General features: G+C 48.9%; 1 protein-coding gene and 1 pseudogene across 8 annotated transcripts in view; both read left to right on the top strand.

Annotated features, from left to right (window-relative positions):
• TLE3 (TLE family member 3, transcriptional corepressor) overlaps nt 1–3721 on the top strand; it is a 47195-nt gene extending 43474 nt beyond the window's left edge. For all 8 annotated transcript variants that reach the window (XM_034783332.1, XM_034783330.1, XM_034783331.1 and 5 more), the window contains 2 exons: nt 628–704; nt 1251–3721. In XM_034783332.1, coding sequence (XP_034639223.1) covers nt 628–704; nt 1251–1358 — 185 coding nt within the window. In that variant the 3' untranslated portion in view covers nt 1359–3721. The remainder of the gene's footprint in view (nt 1–627; nt 705–1250) is intronic.
• A 7487-nt stretch (nt 3722–11208) lies between these two features.
• Nucleotides 11209–11309, top strand: LOC117884564 (annotated as a pseudogene).
• The last annotated feature ends 12946 nt before the right edge of the window (nt 11310–24255 follow it).

The following is a 24255-nucleotide window of genomic DNA, read 5'->3' as shown; positions in this document are numbered from 1 at the left end:
GGTGTGACGTGCTAAGCAATATCACTGAAAACTGTGTGAATCAAAGTCCTGCCCACACATTAATTCGCTAACCAAAGCAGAGGGAAAATGCACTGATTGGAAGCCAAGGCTTAGGAGTGGTGAATCGTCTAACTAAAAATTGCACATTTTAAGCTACCTCGGTTTGCTGCTATCCTCAAAGACAAGCCAATTGCCTTCTGAAGTGACAAGGCCAGCAAATGGTGGTGGTAACTTTATCAAGGCAGTTGATTAAAAGGTACTAATGATAATAAAATGGCCTTTTCTGTTCTATAATCCCACGCTGGTACATATGTAGATAGCAAATACAAGGAAACGTAGTATCACTTGCCAGGATTCTGCCAGACCTTTTCATTGGTAGGAATTGTTCCTATATGTGTGCTCAGCTCAGAAATGGAGAGGGGCAGTGCGTGACCTTCCCTACCGTGCATGCATTGATTTCACAGTCACTAATAATCTCCTGCTTGGGAGCTGACAGAGGCTTGGCTCAGAAAAGCCCCACCGTTGGAATAATGTTCCCATTGTGAAACTAACCTACACAATATAAGTTGCAGCTTTTGTGTCTGACCTGCCCTGATGTGGGGGAACTGACGCCGTGCTTTGTTTTAGGTAAATGGTTTGTGAGTACAGGAAAAGATAATCTTCTCAATGCCTGGAGAACGCCATATGGAGCAAGCATATTCCAGGTAAGAGGGCGCTCTTGCTTGGGCCTTTCGAATGTCTGTCCCTCTTGTACCAGCCGTGCAATGGGGAGAGCCATTACAGCCGCAGAGCAACATTAAATACTGCTCTGCAGCGAGCCGGGTTTGAGAGTAACCTCGGGTCTGCAAGCACGGGGCTAACACCATTGTCTGTGTAGTTCGGAAGGTACAGAAACTAAAAACGGGGATCACCTACCGCAGGAAGAGGGGCAGATGTAACATCCCGCTCTTCCGCAGTAAGGCCAGGGATGTCTGCAAGCCGTCCTGTCAGTGTCTCACAGAAAACGTGTGGAGCTGGGAGGAGAACCCACTGGCTAAAAATGACTGATAGTGAATGTGGCTGAAAGGAACTTGACAGAAAAGTGTATTTTGATGCATCCACAACTTAAAATTTATCACTGTTTTGCATGTAAATAACAGTAACTGTCTCATCACAAAGAAGCATTTCTCCTTAGTCAGCTGCAGTTGAAAATGGAAGATCTAGAATGTGAACTGATTTTTCTGTTTTGTTTTTTTTCCTCCCTTTTCCAGTCGAAAGAATCCTCCTCTGTCTTAAGTTGTGACATTTCAGCAGATGACAAATACATTGTTACAGGCTCTGGTGACAAGAAGGCCACAGTCTATGAGGTCATCTATTAAACAAGGATTTTAACAGGACTGTCAACTCTGAATATTAGGCTCGAGTCTGACAAGACAATGGCAAAATCCTGAAGGATGTAGGGAAAGGAAAGGAGAGCAGCCATGCATTGAGAGTGTTTCCTGCCAGGCTGTGTAATGTGGATCTTCATGGACTCCGAGGAATGTACATGGACTGATGCGTTTCAGCAATTTTTATTTGAAGCCGTGGCATATCTGGATTTATTCGGAGGTCTGTGAATACGGCACACATTGAAGCCCTAAACAGGTTTTGTTTGGGTTTTAGGGTTTTTGTTGTTGTTCTTTTGTCTGCGCTTTGGTGGCACTATAAAGGACTTATTTTTTATTGTGACTTTTTTTTTTTTTTTTTTGCGCTCTATATAAGACTTGTGAAAAATGTAAATAACGGACTAGTAAATAGAACTGAAAGGGTGAGGTTAATCCTCCTGGTACACTAGTTGTGTATTTTTTATTTTATTTTTTTTTGTCTGCTGTAATTGTATTCCACTGATGGGTTTGGTGGTGGCAATTCCCTCCCTCCCCCCAAAAGTATCCATTTGAGATACTACTTTGACCTGCAGCTTGTAACCAGATTGAGCAGAGATGTCCACTGGTGAAAGTTGTTCCTACTGTCGTACATGTGAATTGTTCAGTGTGTTAGTCAAATGTTTGAACACTGTATGGACTGAAGTGAAATTGGTCAGATCTTCAGCTACTGATGTGACATCGGCAAAACAATCACATTTTTCTATGGATTTTTGTGCTCATATGTTTGAAGAAAACAGGAAGTCCATGTTCTAAGACACTTCTGCTCAAGCCCTTCTTGATCTTCGGACATAAATGATGAGGAATAATTTCAAAGAAAACCTAGTAAAATTCAGCTCAGGGAGCCGCGAAAGAGAGTAGCAACTTATGTGTTTTGTATTCAAATGAAAGTCAAGAATTAGAATGGATAACCTTTAAAATACAATTCTTTTTTTAAAAAAAGTTTACTAACAAGTAGGGTTTGTGTGAGGTGGGGGCGAGGGGCTGTCTCTGGTAGGGGTCCGTGGCTTTATGGTCTTGTCACTTTTGGTATATTGGTTCCATCGGAGGAAAACCCATCCCCACACAGGCCGGTGTATCAACATTTTGTACTAAAAGGTTAAATAAATCAACAGGAAATAAAAGTATTTGTGTAGCAGAAGTGCTCACCCTGTATTGTAGCATATGGAAGAGAATTTTTATACTACATTTTTATGGATTATTTTTTAATTTTTGATTTTAATCTGGTCAAAAATAATTAGGGTTACGGTGAAAACTACCTGTTTGAAAGCGATAGTACAAAAGAAGAAACGGACAATGAAGTTGGAGATGTTCTTTAACTTTCTGTTCTTGGACGTCCATTCAGCATCACGTCTGAATTGCAAGTAGTCAGCAGTACCCTCCAGCAGTAGCTATTGGTTTGGGGTGGGGGAGAATATAGATTTGGGGGTGAAAGTAAACTTCATAGGAATTTTTTCCCCAAAGTCTCACATTAAGATTGGACTTTTTTTCCCCCCAGAACAAAAACAAGGGAAATTTCAAAGGCAAAAAGTATGCACCCCAGGAGACTTAGTAGTAGTGATGCACCTCTGATTCCAAGAAACTTGCCTGTCATGCAAAAAAGTGTGAATTTTGATTTGTTATGCACTGTCACAAAAAGCTCTTAAGTAAAAAAGCATCTTTTAAAAAAGAGAATGGTTTTTTGAAGTGCAGTTATGTGCAGAAAAATGACTATGTAAAGATGGCACCATGTTCAGTGAATCTGCTTTCTATGAGAGCCAGATCTGCTTATTTTTAATGGCTACACATTTTTACTCTTTTCTGTTCACTTGTATTGTTCCGCAGTGTGATAGCAGAAGGAGACGGATTCTTTTATGGCCTGCTCATCATCTGCGGAATGATTTTTGTAAGTTCCAGTTGCAGGATCATTATTACTGGTGATAATGTGAGAGTGCTAATGAACCCAGCTTGACTCTCAGTCCCCCATGTGAATTAATCCATTGAGAAACAATGAACACAGAGCCAGAGAATGCCATATTTAGAGTCACTTTTCAGTGTACAAGCCACACTTTACAACCAGCTTGGAATGAGTTGGAAAGGGTTAGAGGGTTTTGAACTTTGAGTGACAATTCCCACTTTAATAACACCACAAGCTAATGTCCCAAAATGGTTGTTTGCAAGTTGGTGCTTTTTAAATAATAATAAAAAAAAAAGATAAACTGGGTGTAGCTAAGTAGGCGGAGGGTTACTAAGTCACACTGTCTCAACTTTACACCAAAGTATGTAGCAGAATATGTACAGCTGTTAATAACTACAACTGTTTTTGTAAAAAAAAAAAAAAAGTAAAGAGAGAATAAAAATTAAATGTAATGAAGCTCAACTGAAAACCAAGTGTCTATAAACCATTTGCGCTCTGAAAACCTGCACTGAGTTGTTAATAAAAACAAACAAACAAAACGGCCATTGTTGTTCTTACGGGCGGTGAGCCTGGCCCATCGTCTGGTGGAGGGATGAAACCTAAGGTCGGTAACTCCGTTTCCTACTCACCATGGCCACAGGCTGGGCCGTTGCTGCGAAGCTCGGGCCTGATCCACACCCCTTGAAGTCGTTGGGAGTCTGCGTTGATGTTGAAGAACTTTGGATCAGGGACGCCGAGATGAATGTGCGCTGGGGACCGGCTGCGTTGTTCTGTCTCCCGTCGTGAGCACAGTGGCTGGGAAGCGGGACTTGAAGGGAAAGTGAGGAAGCCGAGATCAAAGGGCCAATCCCCCAGGCCAGCTCATGATCGTACACAGTGCCTCGGGTTGTAGTTGCTCCTTCTCCTGCTCTTGATGCTATATCCCTGTTGCCACTGTAGAGTAGCAGTTTAGAGCATGTGGCTGGTGGGTAATGGGTGTGACTGTTCAGTGTTTCGATATGTACGTGACTGCTGAAGTCACCGGTAAAGACAAACCAACAGCAGAATACGTTCGAGGTGCTAAATGAGACTCCAAAGTACCTCTGCCCGCATTTTACCTTGTCCTTTTCCTGTGACAGATGATTCCAAACAAGTCATGAGAACACTAGAGCCAGGCCTTGAAGCTGGCTGCGTGCTGTAATCCAATAGATGTGGGGATGGGATTTCCTCCTCCACATTATTATTATTATTATTATTTTATTTTTTTTAAACTCTGTCTTATTTTGGAAAACATCTGTTCTGTACAGAGTTCCCACTCTCCGGATGAAGAGACTAAAGAAGTAACCTGGGAAGGTGATCACAACCGCTGCTAGTATTGGCAATGCGATGGTACCTGCTTCAAGAGATTGATGGAGAATTGGCCACCTACTAGAGTTTGCCTTTAATTAAAAGTTGAACAAAAATTAATACAGAAAATCTGGATATTTCAAAGTTCTTGGGGCAAGTTTCTCCTTAGAACCATCTTGCCCCAGTTCTGCACTGATCAACCACGGGATGACCTTGGTCTTCACACACATCCTATGGATGTAGAATTAAGTTGGTAATTTAATTTTGGTTGGTTGGTTCTGTGGCCTAGCACATGGGCAAACGGACACTACTCTGCCCCTTTGATACATAAATACCTGCTGCACCCCACGCGTTCTGTCCGGGCGGTGAGTGAGGCTGCTGTTTCCATTGACAAATGGAGTAATGCAATGCTCTGTGCCGTTTGCGGGGAGGAGAAAGTCTTTGGGGTCTGTAGGCGTGCAACCGAATTCTTATTTCTCAGAGGGGTGGGGATAAGTTGGTCTCCTCTGTGGAAATTATTTGATGCAAATGTCTAGTGTTCCATTGCTTTCAGAACAGGCGACCCCTGACAGAGATAAAGCACTTTTCTTGAACTAGGACATATGTAACATCCTACAGGGGTTTCCCCAGTGATGTATTGAACATGACAGAGCCTGCTGGGAGGGAGAAATAAAAAGCCGGAGCAGCACTCTAGCGGCTTGGGTTTCCGATAATGTACAGCAGTAAATGGTTATGAGTGCATTAAATCTGATTTTAAGCTGAATGGAATGAGGCACTTACACATGGGGCCATTAAACGACACAAAAATCACCAGAAATTCTTTGTTGTAAACTTTGGAAGAATTTAACGCAAAGGCATAAAAATGTGTTTGTACTAGTCCAGTGAGTTGGATCGTTACTAAAGGACCAAGCCTACGTTGCACTATTGTTGATGATGTATGCGTATTGTGATGTTCTCCTTTCAACAACTTCCAGCAATGTGTTGGCCTTTATAATTAATTTGGCTCGACTGTAACCTTTCAAAAAGCACTGTCTAGAGAAGGTGATAAATTTTTGAATAAGCTAATTCCACTTTCCCGCTACCAGCAAGGCCCTCTTCATGAGCTGGGCTTTCTCATCGCTCTCCAAGCTGTGTGCACTAATTTCTTATCTTGCATATTAATAAGGGCTTGTAAAGATGCTTTTAGTTCCGCTTTGGACTGATGTTGCTATAAAATACCGTAGAGTAAAGAGAAGCCGTTGCTACTTCGCTTGGCAGCTTAGCAAATGGTTTGACCACGTGGAAGCCGAGCATGTCCTATTTGTCAGTTACTCCAGTCTGGGGATTGCTCTAAATACCTGAGTTTAAAAGAATAGCTTATTTCAAGGGAGAGCCATCCCAGGCTGCTGAATTAGACTTGCAGCATTTTTGGTCTTTGTTTTGATGAGGTGCTTCGTTGGGGAAGCTTTATGCTTTGATTTCAAAGGTCATCTGTAGCAACTGCTATTTGTTTAACACTCTCTGGTTCAAGCAGCCCCCGTATACGAAGCAAAGTAAATAATTGTCAAAAAAGCGTCACGTTTCCAGGGGAATTCAAGGAAATGTACCTGAAAACACTCGGGCCAGCGAAGAATCTGTTCCTCAGGATCGACCGACTCCCTGCATTTTGTTTCTATTTCAGCTCCTCTTTGCACTTTGTTTTGTGCCTGGGGATTTATCAGGAAAAACCTTGCGTCCATGGCCTCTTGACTGGTGACGTATTCAATTGACCTGATGGATTTAGTTGTGTCCTGTTATGTTCCCTGTGTTTATCGTGGTTGTGTTCCCTGGCAGGGAGGGAGCTGTGCCGCCCCGCTAGAGAGATGGCATACAGCTTGATTTTCCACAGGTTTTCTGCACTGCTGCTTGATGGGATGCTGCAAAGTCATCTGTTCTGTCTTTCAGAAGTCCCATGCCGGCCTCTAGCTGTTAACTAAGCTGAACAAGTGTTTGCTGGAGCAGCGGGAAAAGCCAGGCCCAATGCTACCAGGTCTAGGCACACTCAGGCTATATTTGGTGAACAATAATTGTTTTCATTATCTTCATCTGCTCTTCATCCGAGCCATCCTCTCATGAAAGCAGCAGCAGTCTCTCTCTCGCGCGCGCGTAAGGGCTCCGCAAAGAGAGGGAACATAAGAACAGCCGTACTGGGTTAGATCAATGGTCCATCTAGCCCAGTATCCTGTCTTCCGACAGTGGCCAATGCCAGGTGCCCCAGAGGGACTGAACAGAGCAGGGAATCACCAAGTGATCCATCCCCTGTTGTCCATTCCCAGCTTTTGGCAAACAGAGGCTAGGGACACCATCCCTGCCTATCCTGACTAATAGCCATTGATGGACCTATCCTCCATGAACTTATAACAGGGTTCAAAAAAGAACTAGATAGTCTTGGCCTTCACAATATCCTCTGGCAAGGAGTTCCACAGGTTGACGGTGTGTCGTGTGAAGAAATACTTCCTTTTGTTTGTTTTAAACCTGCTGTCTGTTAATTTCATTTGGTGACCCCTGGCTCTTATGTTATGAGACAGATATGTGATGCTGGCAGCTTCAATTCTGCTTGCCAGCGAGGCCCAGACCAGGCAGCCGGAGACCCCACCAGTGTAGCTTAGCCTTGACCTCCAAGGGACCTCTTGAGGGGGGGTACCTTTAGTTTCATCCTCCTGTTCAGTTAGCACCAGTGTCACCTCCTGCGGGGGAGCTAGTGTTGGGCAGCACCTTCTCCAGCGCGTGAGCACCAAGCAGGGTGCCCCTGAATGTCAGGAGTAGGGCTGGCTTCAGGGCCCAGCTGCTCAGCCAGGGGTGGGCGTCTGTCTGGCAGGGATTGGATTCAGACCCTCCCCCAATTCGTTTTGCATCCGCTACCCAATGGGCATCAGCCAGTGACCGCTCTGTCTGCGCTGGGCTGGACTCAAGCTGGCATCCTGCAGGAAAGTTCCTGCTCCTATTGCCCTGCCGGGGCCAGCTGCCCTGCCTCTCTTCGGCGTGGGGGCGTATTCAGCAAGCGGGAAGCAACCTTTATAGACTCCAGCAGCTCCTCGCTCAGAATGCAAGCAGCCGAACGTCGGGCAGGCCAGGTACCGCTGCAGTCTGGGTGAGTGTTTGCTTATTGTCTCCACTCCGGCTGTTGCCATGTCTGGAAGTTATGAAAGCCCTTTTTATCCACCATACGCTCAGTTGCTGTGGCACCTAATGCCAGTCTCTCATCCCGGGCGCTCGGAACAGATGGCACGAGGAGGCGCGGGATGCCATCAGCTGTTGTTATCTCTAGCTGATGACACGGAGTGTAAATTTTGTTGGCACTACTCCCTTCATCTGTTCTGCCGCTGCATCCCACCAGTTTTAATTACTGTAATTGAGTTATAATGAATGATTGTGCATTACCATTGTCTGGGATGTGGCGGGGAGGATTCTGTTCGTTAGACACTTCATTTAACAACATGCCCCTCCTCGTTGCTTTGTTTATTTGGTTGAAGGGTGTCATCACTTCAAATGGCATAGATAAAACAGTCCTCGCAGTGTCTGCCGTTCGATGTTTATCATCTCTCCGGTCCCAAGAGCTCGTGCTTCACCGGATCCCGGTGGAAAATTGCAGTACTAGATAATTAATTTGGCTTAATCCCTCCAAAAAACTGCAGCTTGCTTTGCCTGCTGAAAACTATTAGCAGCAATTGATAAATGTAAATGTATGTGTATTTTTATCCAAGCGCCTCCCCCCACCCCCCACCCCATGAAGACTGTCTTGTTTGACTCTTCTATAGCGGGTGTTTCACCCGTCCCAAAGCAATAGAATCAACAACTGGCTGCAAGTATGTTTTCGCTGCATCGCCCTTAAATCATCCCTGTGACAGTTTATGCACAGCTAGGCCTGGCAGATTGTTGGCCTTTGAACAGGTGACTCTGACTAATGCACATGGATACCTCCTAATACCTTCTAAATATACCTCTGCCCAAATGCTGCCTGTTGAAGATGAATTTTTAATGGCATTGAGGAGTATGTCTGCATTTCTCATATCACTGCAGCCTCTGCAAGTGTTTTAGAGGGGCTTTCCTCTGGCTGGAAAAAATAAAAGCCCTGGCCAGGGTTATGGGGGCGGGGAGGGAATTGGTGGTACTCACCCAAGTTCCAGCCCCGAGCTAAGTGCCATCAATTTGCAGTGCAAAACCAAGCTGCCACGCTCAGCAGATTGTGTGGCTGGCCTGGCTGTTTGGAAGACAGGGAAGCCCTGAGCTCAGCAGGAATATTGCCCCCCTCAGAGGGACCTAGGAGCCCTGCTGACATTGGCTTCCCCTTGGCGGGTCTCAGATGGTTCCCGCGCTCTGTTCCTCCCATCTGGCCTTTCGGCTGCATGGTTCGGATGGGAGAGGGGGCTAAAAACAAGTGGCCCTTCCCTAAAAATCATCCATGAATAGCTCCACTCAGAGTAGCTTGTGCAATCCGTGATCCTCCCTCCCCTTTCATGCTGTGATCAGCCATGAAATAATTTAAATGTCCACATTTTAAACTATCATCAATGGCATGTGAGTTAACCTCCCTGGAGACACATGGGGCAGTTCATCTTTTCAGAGCTATTGTGTCAGGCTCTCTGCAAATGCAGGCAGGCAAGGCTGCATCCGTTTACACTCACATTGTCAGGGTTCTCTCTGTGACCCGTAAGGGCTAGACTTTGCCGTGTGTTTTTAATGAAAGCTCAGATTCTGGAGACCAATGAGACCTTCAGAACTAAGTGCCAGGTCGCTGACCCGGCCCGGTCCAAGCCCTGACCGCGGCTGAGTTTTTCAAAAGCGACTTGTGCTTTTAGCATGCCTCAGTTTTAGGTGCCCAACGAGATGCACTTTAAAGGCCCTGATTTTGAGAGAGTGCTGAGCACCCCCCCTTTGAAAATTGGGGCCTTTAACGAAGTCTCCAATTGGACATCTCAAATCGCTAGTTTATTTTTGAAGCTCTTGGTATTACTAAGGTCTCCACGTCTTTTGGAAAAGATTTTTTTTCTAGGAAACCAATAAAAAGGGAAAGGACCATCTGAGGCCACCCTTCTCCGTGGATAGTGTCTGGCTCTCAAATATCCCTGTGTTTTCGGCAATTCTGCCACACCGGACATTCCTCATACTTACACAATTTTGCCATGCAGAAATGAAGCTGTGTGTGTGGATGCACTTGTTTATTTTAATCTCCTGGGTTTCATTCCAACTATCCTCTCATGTGGCTTGGGGTGACACCATCTATACCGTTTCAGGTTTTACAAACTGAAATTGTTGGGCTGTGGTCCTCAGGTTGTAGTATTTCTCCCCCCCCCCCCCAACGTTAGTTTATAATCGGACTTGATTTCAAGTTTAATGATCATGTGCTGGTGCTGAAAGCTCCTTGTTAGTGAATGCTGCATTGGCTCTAGTATTCAAGTTGCTTTTGTTAGCTACACATTTTCACTGAATTCTCATGTTACAAGAGGACATGTTGCATCACCTGAAACAATAAAACCACATACTATAATGCCACACATTAAAAGTTTTTCTCTTTTTCTTAGCTACATGGAGCAAGTACAGTAGTTGGCAAGGAGTTTTCTGAACTAGAAAACTATGTTCTTTCAATTCACAAGCCGTTCAGTTCACTGATTACCCAAGCCATCTCCAGTACCTGCTGAACTGTTTATAACTCAGCCAAGAACAAATAAAGGCTATCTGCAGCCTGGGAGTTGTAGGTCATGGTGGCTTCCTACAAGTGCCAGCATGTACTGTACCTGCCTCTATTAAAAACGCTGCTGAGTATTGAAAGGATCTGTGCTAGCTCAAGCAGAACTTGTGAGCGTGGTGCAGGAATCAATGGGAGAGTTTCCATGGCCTATGTTATGCAGCAGATCAGACTACATAAAATGTATGCCCTACATCTTGCAAGTTGCATTGTGCTGAAGAGGCATAAACGCCTCATGGCTAGACTGCAGTTGAGTTGGAGAAGCTTGTCTTGTCCAGCATCCGTGTGAAGGTCCAAAAAACTCTGCTTCTGGCGTCGGAGACGCTAGCTCCTACCAGTACAGTTCTAGCTCGTAGTTGGTCAACGGTGAGATGTTCTCCAGTGAAAAACTCTGCGTGGAGACATGGTTGCATTAATGACGCTGTAGCCTTAATGGCCTGTGTCTACCATTCTTGGACCCGCCCTACAGGTGGTGAGGGACCAATCAAAACTAGCTGCATAACGTGCAGGACGGTTGCCGAACCAGCTGTGGGATGGTGGGTCTGCAGCTAGAACATCCAGCTGAAGTGGATCACTAGCAGCCTCGAGTAGCATTCTGGAGCAAGTTTAGAAAGAAAGGTGGGTAGCGAGGCAGGGTCTCTCCTGGGTGCAGCCCCCACTGACAGCTCGCTAAGAGTCCTAGACGCTCATGATGGGCTGCCCAAGTCCACTGTGTTGATGGCGCATTTTCTTGTTTAGGGCACTAAGCTCAGTGACTCCTCAGGGCTTATCGACCCTCGGGAGATTTTTTTTAAAATGTCCCCGCTGTTGCGTCAGCATGCGCAATGATGAATGCCCTAGCAGAGACAGGGCTCCTGCAGCTACTTTCAACATGGCATCCAATAAACCTGTTCAGAGCAAGTCAATTGGAATGATACAGAGAAGATTAGCATGGCCCCTGCGCAAGGATAACACGCAAATTTGTGAAGCGTTCCATATTTTAGGGGGGAGGGATGGCTCAGTGGTTTGAGCATTGGCCTACTAAACCCAGGGTTGTGAGTTCAATCCTTGAGGGGGCCACCTAGGGATCTGGGGCAAAATCAGTACTTGGTCCTGCTAGTGAAGGCAGGGGGCTGGACCTTTCGGGGCCCCTTCCAGCTCTGAGATAGGTATATCTCCATATATTTATTCGCTATGGCGTTAAAAATGGCTGCGGAAGCCTTGCCTATATTAGGGCTTTCAGGATGGCTACCGCTGGTGCCACAGAGGGAAATCGGAGTGGTAATGTGACGAAGGCCTGCTAATGTAAGGAAAGGGTCTCCAGTCTCTGTTGTACTCCACTGAGGGGTTACACATGCACACCATGTGGCCCGAGCTGGAGGATTTGAAAGGAGCCGTGACTGTTGGTCCGTGCACATGCCCTTGCCTCACGTCAGGGTTTTGTCCGAGGAGCTAAACGGCAGGGAAGACGGACTGCTTCTCCAGTTCCTTCTCTCCGCCACATGGTTCGAGTCGGAGTGACTAGTGTCCTTTTGTCTCTGACACACTTAAAAGAAAAAAGTTTTAGAAATTGTATAGAGTTTGGTTTTATTCGACTGTTTCTTACGTAGTTTTCATTTTTAGCAGGAGTTTTTGTAGGATTTGGACTTTGGGGGAATCTGTTTTCTGCCCCCACCTCCCAACCCCATTACCCACACCTAGTATCTGGATTATGCAGAAGACACCAGGATTCAAGCTCTGTGCCTCCTGCCCACGTTACAGGTAAGTAACCCCCTCTTTGCAGGGCTGGGCCCCCATTCACTGCCTTCTATTGGCTGTTAGAATTCGGGGTCTACCATTAATATGCCTGCCTTGATTTCTTTGCATTTTCCAAGATTTGCTAGTTTGCAGTTTTCCTAATGTGGGTCCTGGTTTTGCCACATATGCGGCTGCCTTCAGAAATCATCCCCCCCACTGACACAGAGAGAGGGAGCTGTGCCTCCTCTAAGGAGTCCTAAGTGATTGGCCTCCTTCTCCTGGGATGGGTCTGTGATCTCTGTTCTTCCCAGGACAAGCACTCCGAGGGCGCACAGCTGCCTTACCAACGAGCATCGAGCACTATGCCTCCCTGCGAGTGAAATCCCACCTTTTAATAATGGGTGGACAGCCAAAGTCAAGTAATGAAGCTGTCAGGCTTATCTCTTCAGTATTTATTAATTTCATACCAGTGCTATTTCTGGGCAGTTTCATTTCCCTTGCCACACGAGTCCCGCCGCTAGTGATGCTTTGCGCGTTGTTGGAAAAACCCATCGGCAAAGAAGGAATTTGGCAGAGCTGCTGGAGGTGGAAGGGACTAGATTCACAAATCAACCTGGCGTGGCACGGGCAGAGTTAAGGACAGCAGTGACTTCAGCGTTCCTGAGCATGCTCAGTGCCTGCAGGGGAGCCCGCTGGAAGGCCAGGGTGGAGCGGAGCGCACACACGGCGGTGGAGCTGCTGGGTGCAGCGGGGATGGCTCCACAGGGACTGGTGGTGATCAAATGCATCCTGCTGTAGCCACTTGAAATGCTGGGAGCTCTGCACAGCCAGCATACTGGGCAAGGGGCCACCTAGGCTAGCCAACGGGAGGTGCCAAGCCGAGGGGTGTGTGCTGATCCAGGCGCCTCCCTCTAGTTAGGATTCTCGGATGCAACCCCTCGCTTGGCATTTGGCACCTAGGCTGTTTTAGCAAGAACTCTGGAAGGGGAGGAAGGCTATGGAGCTCCATCCTAACTTGTAGCCCAGTGGTTCGGGCACTCGCCTGGGATGGGGAGAGCCCTGGTTCAAATCCCTCCCCCTCCGGGAGAGAAGAGAGTGGAACGGTGCTGCAACCAGTGGGCTATGGGATATTCTGCAGGGGCTGCCTCAGTCGCCCCTGTTGAAGCTGTTCCACCCTGGAGAAATACAGAGAGCGCCATGGTGCCAGAGAACCCGCACAAGCTGCAGCCTGGTCATCTGCGCACTCAGCTGGGTGGGGGAGACCCAGGATACAGTCCCACCGCTCCCTTGACTTTTATTTATTTACTATCCGCAGCAGAGCGGCTTCAACTGGCCAGGCCGAGGCAGCCACTGTAGCATTTGCCACAGCCCAGGGGCTTGGGCCCTCACCTGAGGGAGGTCCCCCTCCCCTGTCTGCTCCCCTGGCTGGGGCCCAAGCTGGCAGGCGAGGTCTGAGCGTGGGCCCTGTCGGCGAGTTTGGCGGAGGAGCACCTCTCTCTTCCCCTGTAAGACAACTCCCACCTGTTTATGCTCTCTGTATGTGTGTATATATATCTCCTCAATATTTATTCCACTCTATGTGCATCCGAAGAAGTGGGCTGTAGTCCACGAAAGCTTATGCTCTAATAAATGTGTTAGTCTCTAAGGTGCCACAAGTACTCCTGTTCTTTTTGCGGATACAGACTAACACGGCTGCTACTCTGAAATCTCTTCCCCTAGTTTGCGAATCACTCCAGGCCTCGGGCTGCCCAGCGCGGGGCGGCACTGCATGCGGGCACAGGAAGAAACGTATGGGCCTTGGGAATTTCACTGCAAGCACGTAGGCACTGAGAGAGTTTAGGCGCAGTCAGGGCTCAGTGGTAGCTGAGCAGACCTTTGTGAATCCCATTGGGGCCTGCCTCTGGGATTCCGGCACCTGACGTGGTCATTAGACACCGAAGTCCTGCTATAACTCTAGTCCTTAGTACACTGTGCCCAACCCCCTTACAAGCGCATGAGCCAGCACCCCACTGGCGGATGGATGAGCTGTTAAACCAGTGCTACCCGTGCCATGGGGCTCCCCCCCTGCTACTCCTAACTTCTCTGCACACGCTGCTAATGCCCCTAACGTGGCAGGGGTTCCCCCATTCCGCACTGGTTAAAGCGAGACCCTCGCTGGCCATCGAGCCTTTCAATAGCAATTTCCCTCAAAACCCAGCCATTTCGAGTCCCTGCCCTGTGCTTTCGCCAGGTTCCCGGGCCGCTGTGGCTAACTCTGAAAGACAATTGGTCAGCCACGCAGCAGTGCTGGAGAGAGGACATGAGAGAGATGAGCACAGTGACTACACACACGCAGCAGGGGTTTTCATTTTGGGGGCAGAGGCTGAGATTGTATTAATTTTTGTTTTAAGCTAGATCTCGAGCCCTGTTCTTTGAGAGTGTCCATCACTCTTCTGGGCTTTTAGAAGATAATGTGCTTGTATGCAGCTAATATTTCTTTTAGGCTGTGGTTGGCTTAGGGGAAAAAAAGTGAGCGCTTTTTTTTTTTTTGATGAACAATTTGGCTCTCTCTCTGCACTAACGAGCATGTTGTAATGAATGGGGCCGTTTGAATATTACTCCCCTCCCCCCGCCTTTATTTTTTTTAAAAGGTAAATTCCAGCGGGCTCAACACGACACAGGAATTGCCCCAGAGGAAGTTGGCTGGTCACCAATTCGTCTTGTAAAAAACAGAGTCGTCATTGCTCTTGAGCGGAGATGAAACAACCCTTCGGCATTCAAGTGTCTAATTCTGACCAGCCAACATTCTGCTACGATGCAAGTTTTTATTGTTGCACATAAAAGTCAAAATGCAAAACCCTCCACACCCTGGGTTTGTGATGGGCGAGCTGATAACACGACTCGCTCATGCTCGCACACAACTGAAACTGAAAATGGTCGAACACTTGCCAACCTAAACACAGCTAAAAATAGCTCTAGTGAGAGGAGCAGTTTAGGAGAACACCCAGAAGCTGTTGATTGTTTTGCTGACTTAACTAATCAAACCCTGAGGCTCCACTAGCCCTGTGATTATATGCACAAGAAAAAGACCATATGGAGCATCAAGCCCACAGTAAGCTCTTTATCAGTTATGTAAGGCACAGAGGCGTGCCAAAAAGTGGGACGGGGAGGGGTGTTTGGGAGGGTGGGAGGAGGGTCGGTGCATCGTTGGGCCCTTTTCACTTTCTTCTGCAGCAGCAGCTCTTGGCCATAGTCTAGAGCAGAATATTGGGCTCGATGGGCTGGTCCATAGAGTGGATGGTTTGGTCCATGGAAAATCCCAGTTCTCTTTGTAAAGCCAAGGTAGGTACTGTAATGAAAAAGGCCGGGTTGTCTCATGAGTGGGGAACTGGGCAGGAGTCTTGGATTCCACACCCCAGCTGGCTTTACTGGTACTAACATTGAATTATCGGCAAAACTATCCCTATAAATACGTCCCCCTCCCCTGCGGCTCGCCTCCCTTTCCTTCCCCTTCTACAACGCTCGCCTTGGCTCCTGTCATACATGCAGAAGTTGCTCATCTGCTCTGTCCCCACCACCTGCCTCAATGACCCCATCCCATTCCATCTCCTGGTCTGCCTCGTGCCCACTCTCATCCCTTCCCTTGCTCTTCTCCTTAATCGCTCCCTCCTCTGGCTCTTCCCCCTCCCCACACAAAGATGCTCTAATCGCTCCCAGCTTAAAAACCCACCCTTCACCCCCTTGCCTCGCCAGCTACCACCCCAGCTCCCTGTCAGCTCTATGCTCACTGAACGTGCTGTCTACAGTCACCGTATGGGGCTCCTCTGCTCCCATTCCACCACTCGCACACCTCTGAACCTGCTCTCCCCGAGGTCATTAATGCCCTCTTCCTAGCCAAAGCTCAGAACCAGTACTGCACCCTCGACCTCGTTGACCCATCAGCCCCCTTTGATTGACCACGCGCTTCTGGAAATCTCCTCTCCTGGTTTGCCCCCTACTGCGGCTCATTCCTTCGGCGTGTCCCCTGGAGGCTTCTTCTCCAGACCCCTTCTGTGGAGGTCCAGAGGGCTCTGCCGTTGGTCCCCTTCTTTTCTTCCTCCACATCTTATCCCTGGATAAGCTTATCTGCAAACACACATTCAGCTACCACCGCTGTGTTGACCACTCACAGCTCTATCTGTACTCCAGACCCACCTCATTCTGACCAAACTAAAACCTCGGCCCCGTCGCTCCAACACCACCAGCTAAAGTTCAACATGGTTAAACTCTCCAGCCCCCTGCTGCTACCTCCTTTCTCGCTTACCGTGGGCAACACCATCATCCTGCTTGTCCCCCAAGCACAACCTGGGCATCACCTCAGACCTCTCGCTAGGGCCTCACATCCATGCTATGTCTAAATCTTGCTGATTCTTTGTGCATAACCTTGCCATGATATGGTCTTTCCTGACCATCCACACAGCTAAAAACTCATCCAAGTTTCCATCATCTCGCATCTCAGTTACTGCAACATCCTGTTCTCTGGCCTCGATAAATGCCATCTTGCCCCACTCCTACTCGGTCAAGCCCTTGAAATCCCAATGCACATAGTTTATTCATTCAATGGGCTTGGCTCTCTTCCAGCTCTACTTGCCCCCTCGCCGGTGTGTTCTGCTGAGAGGTGCCATCCTAGCTGGTCACATGCCTGAGTTTACAGGTACACATTTCAAAAGTGCCTAAGGTTGCGTCTACACAGTAACTAGATGCCCACCACTGAGCTGTGCCAGCTGACTTGGGCTTGTGGCCTGGTGCTTGGGCTGCGGGGCTCTTTCATTGCTGTGTAGACGTCCAGGCTCCAGCTCCCACCTCACAGCGTCCTAGAGCCTGGGCTCCAGCCAGCACCCGGAAGTCTACACAGCAGTGAAACAGCCCGAGTCAGTTGGCATGGGCCAGCTGTGGGTGTCTAGTTCCTGTGGAGATGTATCCTAAGATCTCATGTCCCCTTGAAAGTCCCATTAGGTGTGTTTGAAATCTCACTCCTCCTCAACACTGGGTGCAGCGAAGGAGAACGATAAAATTATCAAAATGCTGCTCACCCTCTGGAGTAAATGGGGAGCTGAAAAGCCAGAGGCGCGGAGACCATGAAGCTCATTGTTACTTCTTTCTAGCAGGCGCTCAGACATTTCACCCACCACTAGACAGCAGCCCCCTCTGATGTGGAATACAACAGCTTAAAGGCATCGCAGGTGAATTTGTCCCCATGTTGGAATTGGAAGACACCAAGCGTATCCCAGGCCCTCTTGTGACATGTAATCTAGCATTTTAGTGAGCCCAAGCAGTCAGGACCTGTGGTTTACATCTGTCTTACAAATTGCCCCTTGGCCAGTCTCTACCCAGTACAGTTCCCTCTAACATCACACTGGTTCAGTGCTCACTCAGGCAACGTCTACACTTAAAACACTACAATGGCACAACTGGACCACGGTAGTGTTTAAGTGTAGACGCTACGTAGGCCAAGGGGAGTAGGTCCTCTACCGCCCCAAGAGACGGTAGCTAGGTTGACAGAAAAATTCTTCTGTTCACCTAGTCCTGGCTAAACCGGGGATTAGTTTAGCTTAACTACATCTCTTGGGGGCTGGGGGGTGAATTTTTCGCTGAAGCAAGCGTCTACTCTGAAGTGCTGCAGCTGTAGCATTTTAAGTGTAGACATTGCCTCAGGCTCAGGCAGGCTTCTAACAGTATGTTTTACTTGGGTATCTTCTGCTTTCCTCCAATCCTTTTCCCACTAGTAGCCGTTTCACGGCTGCGTTGTTTAATCTGTTTCAGAGCGTTCAGCGCAGGATTGCCCAAGTTTTCATCCTTGGCGATGCGTGGAGTGTGCTCACTTTGTTGACCGTGTTAGAGCCTGTTCTGACGGTGTTTGCTTTGACTAAGTTTGCAATTCACAGTGTGTTTGGTTTACGGGAACTTGGATTGTGTTTTCATGTAGCTGAAGGTGAGCGGGTGTTTGTTTGCATAGGGCTTCGCTGACTGGAGTTCACCAAAGCTGGATTTCGTTTGCATTTCTTGTTGTGCAAAAGTCCATTTTTTGTATTGTTCCTATGGCTGAAGGTGTAACTTTCCAGCCCACACAAAACTATACGTATCCTACGTGCATCCACGTTTTGCAGGTGCAGTGGCTGTCCCCTTGGACACTTCCATCACTTCTGCATGCACAAGTGTTAGAATTTGTACCTGTAAACCCCCCTGGCAGATGTCAGCATAAAAGCTGGGTAGCATATAGCCCCATTCTTGAGTGGAAGATGAGCAGAGACCCAGCTGAGAAAGTGGCCTATAACCTATTTGTTGCAAGAACGGTGAGTGCACAAAATTAACAGCAGTTTGGTTAATAATGACAGCAATGATCATGAAACCTACATTACTTTTGTCTTGTTCTTATGATTTACGGGGGAAGGTCTCACCCTGACATTCAGTGAGCATGAGGTGTCTAACACTCATTTGTGTTTTTGAAAAATCTCCCTCTGCATTCTAAAATTCAGGGGCTTTTGACTGGAAAGGACAGGAATTTAATAGCTTGAATTTTTACTTTGGAACCTCATTATTTTTTATTTCAAATCGTCTGGCCCCATTTTGACATGTAGTCACTAGTCACGCAAACAGACAATGATCTCCTAATCTGGCTGTTAGAAGACACACCCCTGCTATTCTACCCTGGCAGTGTGCAAAGGTTGGAAGACAGTGGAGAGGAAGGAAAGAGGGTAAGAACAGGGTGCAAAAGTTCAAATGACACCAGTTAATGGGTTAGACGTGGTTTCTGGACATTGAGGGCCTGACTATCATTTAGGCAACACATAACCTCTGGGCATTCTGGCTCTTGTGGCCAGTTAGCTGCACTGTTTCCATTAGACTAAACTTACCGCGCACATTCCTCGTGTGTTGGGCACCAGTAAGCTGCCATCAATATCAGGCATGTGTCCTTGTGCCTTGCCATCGTTTCTCGAACAAATTTAAGCCTAGTGGCCAATGCACAGAAAATCCCTCTCAGCGTTTCTTTTTGATGGTGTTGCCTTTAGTCATTTTCTATTATACTAATTTAGAATAGAGTGGGAGTGCGGGATCAGGGTGCTTTGACGCTGCCACCATGAGCTTAGGAAACCCTTTTAGGAATATGCGACAAAGAGTACCTGGGTTTCCTTGGTTTCCTTGTTCTGATGCCGGCACAGTTCCTAGTAGAGAGCTGTGCACATGACTGTGTAATCATTACTGAAACTGATCAACCAATGTCCATTATTTTTTCCCAACTAACCCTAAACCAAGGAAAAATATGGGGCCTCTCCTCCCCCTCTTTCCCAACTGTTTCCTTCCCCGCTGGTAGAGTCAGCATCTGGGAACGCTGCTGCTCAGAGCTGCAACTCAATAACAAAGTATGTTAACTAAATTGTGTGGGGAAGCTAGCATTGTGTCTACACCCACAAAGCCTACTTACCACCAAGAGCCAGCCAGCACTGTGTGTAAAGAGTGTTACAAATTGTACACCGAGATCACTTGAATAAAAATCAGGGCCGGCGCAACCCATTAGGCAACCTAGGCAGTCGGCTAGGGCGCTAATATTTGGGGAGGCAGCGACCCCGGTGGCCAGCTCTTCGGCCACCCCAGTCAGTGGCGGTATTTCAGGGGTGGGACCTTCCACCCCCTCTGTCAGGGGGCGATATTTCGGGGGTGGGACCTTCCACCCCTCTGTCGGGGGCGGTATTTTGGGGGTGGGACCTTCCGCTGCCTAGGGTGGCAAAAAAGCTGGCGGTGCTCCTGATAAAAAGGCTTCAGCCTTTTCTGAAGAATCCTTTTGGCCCCTATTGTGCCACTCAGCTCTCGCCAGTGGAATAACACCAGCAGGAGAGAGGTTTTCAGGGTTGGCTGACAGTGCTGGTTCATTTCCCTAATGGGTTAATTTCCCAGCAAAGGTGACAGGAACATAACACTCTCTCCATCAAGGCTGAGTGAAAACTAGTCTGTGCTGCTGTAAATGGAGTCCACAAGTCTCCGTGTACCTGACTGAGTTTTGAGAATGAAGTAGTTGAGCGTCGGAGGAATGCACAACACTGCCACAGTCACCAAGCCTGAGTCACGCTGCACAATGGCCCCACAGTGTTTAAGCCATGGGGTTTGGCCTATGTTGACTTGCAAAGTCTCTGGCATAAGAATGTCATGCTTCTCGCGCATGTATAACCACTCTGTCTTTTTAAATCTAGCTCATTACCCAAGTAGCGCATTAGCTACCTGCATCTATCATGGGAAGCACGAAGAGGAGAAACACAACTCTAGCTCATTAGCGTGTGGTTTTCAGGGAAATAGTCTAACTTAATTACTCCAGACTAGAGCCCCAGCTGTCCACTGCTCCTCATGCACATCCTCTCTCGTGTTAAACGTAACGCAGTCAAGCGTATTGAAAATGGGGCGGGTCTGACTTAGATGGGTTCTGGGGACTAGAGCCGTCTCTGAGACCTGATGAGCCATAGTGAAGGCAGATCTGCCATGGAAGAGATGCTGAAGGCTCTTAAGAGGCGTGAGAAAGTGGTGGTGGTGGTGGGTGTCAGACCCACAAGTGGTATGGATGGTGAATTAATGTTTGAAGGAGAAGAGCAAAGATGGTAACACTCCCAGCCCTGGTCTACACTGTAGGGGGGGGGAGACGGGGATCGATCCGTGTTATGCAACTTCAGCTATGTGAATAACGTAGCTGAAGTCAATGTACTTAGACCTACTCACCGTGGTGTCTTCACCGCAGTGAGTTGACTGCTGCTGCTCCCCCGTCAACTCCACCTACCCTCTCGTGGCGCGGGAGTACAGGAGTCAATGGGAGAGCGCTCGGGGGTCGATTTATCGCGTCTAGGCTAGACAGGCTAAATTGATCCCCGCTGGATCAATCGCTGCCCGCCGATCCGGCGGGTAGTGAAGCCATATCCCCAGAGGATTTTCCCTGTTGATTTTGACAGTAATGTTCCACGTCTCTGCTGTAGTACGGCTGAGACCAACCCTAACGCTACTGTAAGACACATTTAAGAGGCTAAGCAAGGCAGCATGCTAATAAAGAACTACCTTGGCTGATAATTGGATTTCATGCATGTCAATTTCTCAGCATCTGCTGAGAGGTTAATTAATAGTGCATTTATCCAATGCAAGTACTAAACAGGAGTCTATTGAAAGGGTCGTACTCTGAGGCCTGGGCTACACATCAAACTGTACTCAGCCTAGCTCCATCACTCGGTGCTGGGGAAAATGTTGTGCCCCGAGCGCCATAGTTAGGTTGACCTAACCCCCGCTTTAGATGCAGTTACATCGCTGGCAGAATTCCTCTCGGCGAGGTGGAAACCCCCCTCCACTGATGTAAGAAGCGGCTCCATTACGGCACGACAGTGGCGCAGTGCAGTGCAGTATGGCTGTACATGCAGTGCAGTATTGCTGTGCGTGCAGCCAAACCCAACACTGCACGTTCACGGGGGCCTGGGGCGTAGGTTCATTGCACACACCCCTGAGCGCCATGCTAAAAATATTAATTAACATACACGTCTTGTACTTAAACCTAGCAATTAGCGACTAGCGTGTCTTACCCCGACGCTCTGCACCCAGAGCTGAGCAGGGTGCAGCTAACGTAGGCTGCAGGGCAGGCTAACCGGCCTGAAGTCCTTGCCTCTCTAGCAGAAGCAAGCCCGTGAACCACATGTGGCTGTGGTGAGGCCACGCACATGCGCAGCTGAGAGTGCCTCGCGCTCGCTCACTTTCCCCTCAGACACAATAACTGACGTCTCCCCCAGCTCCTCAAAAGTCCTGGAAGGTAAATTAACCATGGTCACACCTTTGCTTATGATGTCTGCGACCAATGTCTGTAACATAGCTCAGACCCGATCTTGCCAACCCCCAGCATCCAGACAGGGGCACCCCTAGAAATTCCCCCCCCCCCCCACCCCCCCCCTCCCCCTGTGGAGCCATCCCCCCCCCGCTGCCCCCCACTCGCTTAACATGGCTCCTGGAGCCAACCTTTTCTCTGCACCCCGCCCCCCCAGCTGGACCCTGGCCTTGTATAACGAGCCCTGAGCTGCACGTGTGCTCCCTGGCCTGCAGGTGCTGCGGCTTTATGGCACCCCCCAAATAGCACAAGCCGCATGCGACGAGTACAAAGGGGAGTGACCCAGGTGACCCACTCACCCCGCTGCGCAACAAGAGCAGTTCTTTAGCCGTGTGAGGCCGCGGGGTGTGGCCCTCACCCTGTGCCCAGCCCCAGGGCCCTCACACCCTGTCACAGGAGCAGAGCGGCTTACAGGGCCCCTAAAAGCCCTGATGGGGGCTGGCGAGGTTCCCGCGGGTGCAGGCACCGCTGAGGAGGCGCTCATGCTGCAGTGGGTGTGTGAAGGGAAGGGTTATGGCCGTGGGGCTGATCAGGGGCGGGGGGGAGGCGGGGGCTTGTAGTGTGGCCCCAACTCAGGGCTGCCCTCAAAGGCTGTTATTTCTGTGCAGTTACAGGGACCTGGGAGCGGGGGAGGGCACCAGCGAACATGATGGGCCGGGGCCCCAAATGTCTCTCAATGGGCCTGGGCAAGGACCTGTCATTGGTGGGGCCATAGCATGCAGCACTGCGCAGCTGCTGGAACTGAGAGGGCTAAGTTAGGCGGGTCCCTTCCAGCCCCCCAGTGCAGCCAACGCTCAGGAGGGAGCAAAGGTGGCGTAAAGCCACCAGTGCCCGGGCTCGGTCGATGCCCATTATATATAACTGCAGGGCTAGTGCACCGCATGCTGCCCTGCACCGCGGCGGTGAGGGTACAAGCGGGCGTGTACGTGGGCGAGGAATTTGGCCGTGTGTTTATACCAGGAAAGACGGCACAGTTAATCTGTGAGCTGAGCGCGTCACCCTCCCAGCCCCACAGACACTGTCTGCGCCACAGCACCCAAGCCAATGGCCCAGCAGTTTTAAAATGCTTTATGGCCGCACACAGCAACTGTGCTGAGCTCAAGGCATATGGAAGTGGTTTAATTACATTTTGACACTAAGAGCTGTTTTATTATCCCAATTTTTGCTGTATAAATAGACCAGGCACTGGCTTGCAGGGGTGTAATCCATTAATGCTCACTTGGACTTATGGCCTTACCCCTCACTTGTAGAGAAATATATTATTCCGCTGCCTAGCCTACTTCCAGAGCCAGAGCGCTGGCGACAGGGCTGGCTGTTATTGATGACGGCTCGTTACCGCAATCTAATAGTGGGCAATATGCTGTGTGGTTAAGTGGCTGGTGCGTTTAAGTGACTGTGGAACTCTGCACATTTAAGTGGCCGATGGGTTTGTGCTAAGAAACGATTTCCGAGCGAACCAGAACACATTTTCCTACAGCTGAGGGTATGTTTAAATCCCGGGTCTGTGGCAGGAGCCCCAGCAAGGTAAAGCACAACAGTAGCACAGGGGACATCAAGGAGCAGCGGTGAGGGGTGTGTTTATTACAGGTTAGATATGTGATGAGCTGGGGGCATCGGCTTAATGCTGTATTTTGTGCCCTTAGCCTCCCTCCCCGCCCTGCCGCCATGCACATGTGCTGTTTGTCGTCTGTTGTGTCTTGTGTGACACCTAGCTTGTGAGCGCTCTGGGGCCAAGTCCCTCCTGTTGGTTATTTCTATGTACAGCGCCTGACACAACTGGGCCCTGATCATTGCATGGGGCCCTTACAACTTCTTCCAGTGCTGTTACATGCCCCTATTCTGGCTTAGAAAAAAGACAGGTGGTGTACGTCCTCAGCAGGGGAGGGGGAGAGTGCAAATGTGTAGGTTTGCTGGCATTTTAGCAGGGTTTCTGTGGGGTATTTAGGACTAAGACTGGGCCCCTCTGTTTTGCTCACTTCTGAGCACTAAGGCACTTTGCACCCAGGCTGCAGAACCAAAGTTCTACAGATTTCCCTGTTCCTAGGGCAGCTGCAGACTCTTGCGGGGCACTCACTGCTCGCACGCTGGATAAAACCCTGCATAAGCGCAGGGGCAACTGCCCCCAGCATGCCCAAGGAACATACAGAGGGCGTTAGTGCCAAGGTGCCAGGCCTACAAAAGCTACCATCTGGCTCGGCCGCTCACTGCAAGCCCTGCTGTGGGGGACGCCAGAGTCCTTGTGCCTTCAGACATGAACGCTTGTGAGCTGTCGCTAAGCCATCCCGACTCCTGCTCGGAACCAGAGCCATGAGATTTCGGGCTGAACCTGCTCCAAGTTTGGAGGGGTGAGGCC

This window comes from Trachemys scripta, chromosome 10 (assembly GCF_013100865.1).
Source record: "Trachemys scripta elegans isolate TJP31775 chromosome 10, CAS_Tse_1.0, whole genome shotgun sequence".
In the NCBI taxonomy this organism is placed as follows: Eukaryota; Metazoa; Chordata; order Testudines; family Emydidae; genus Trachemys; species Trachemys scripta.
This window is presented reverse-complemented; position numbering and strand designations above follow the sequence as displayed.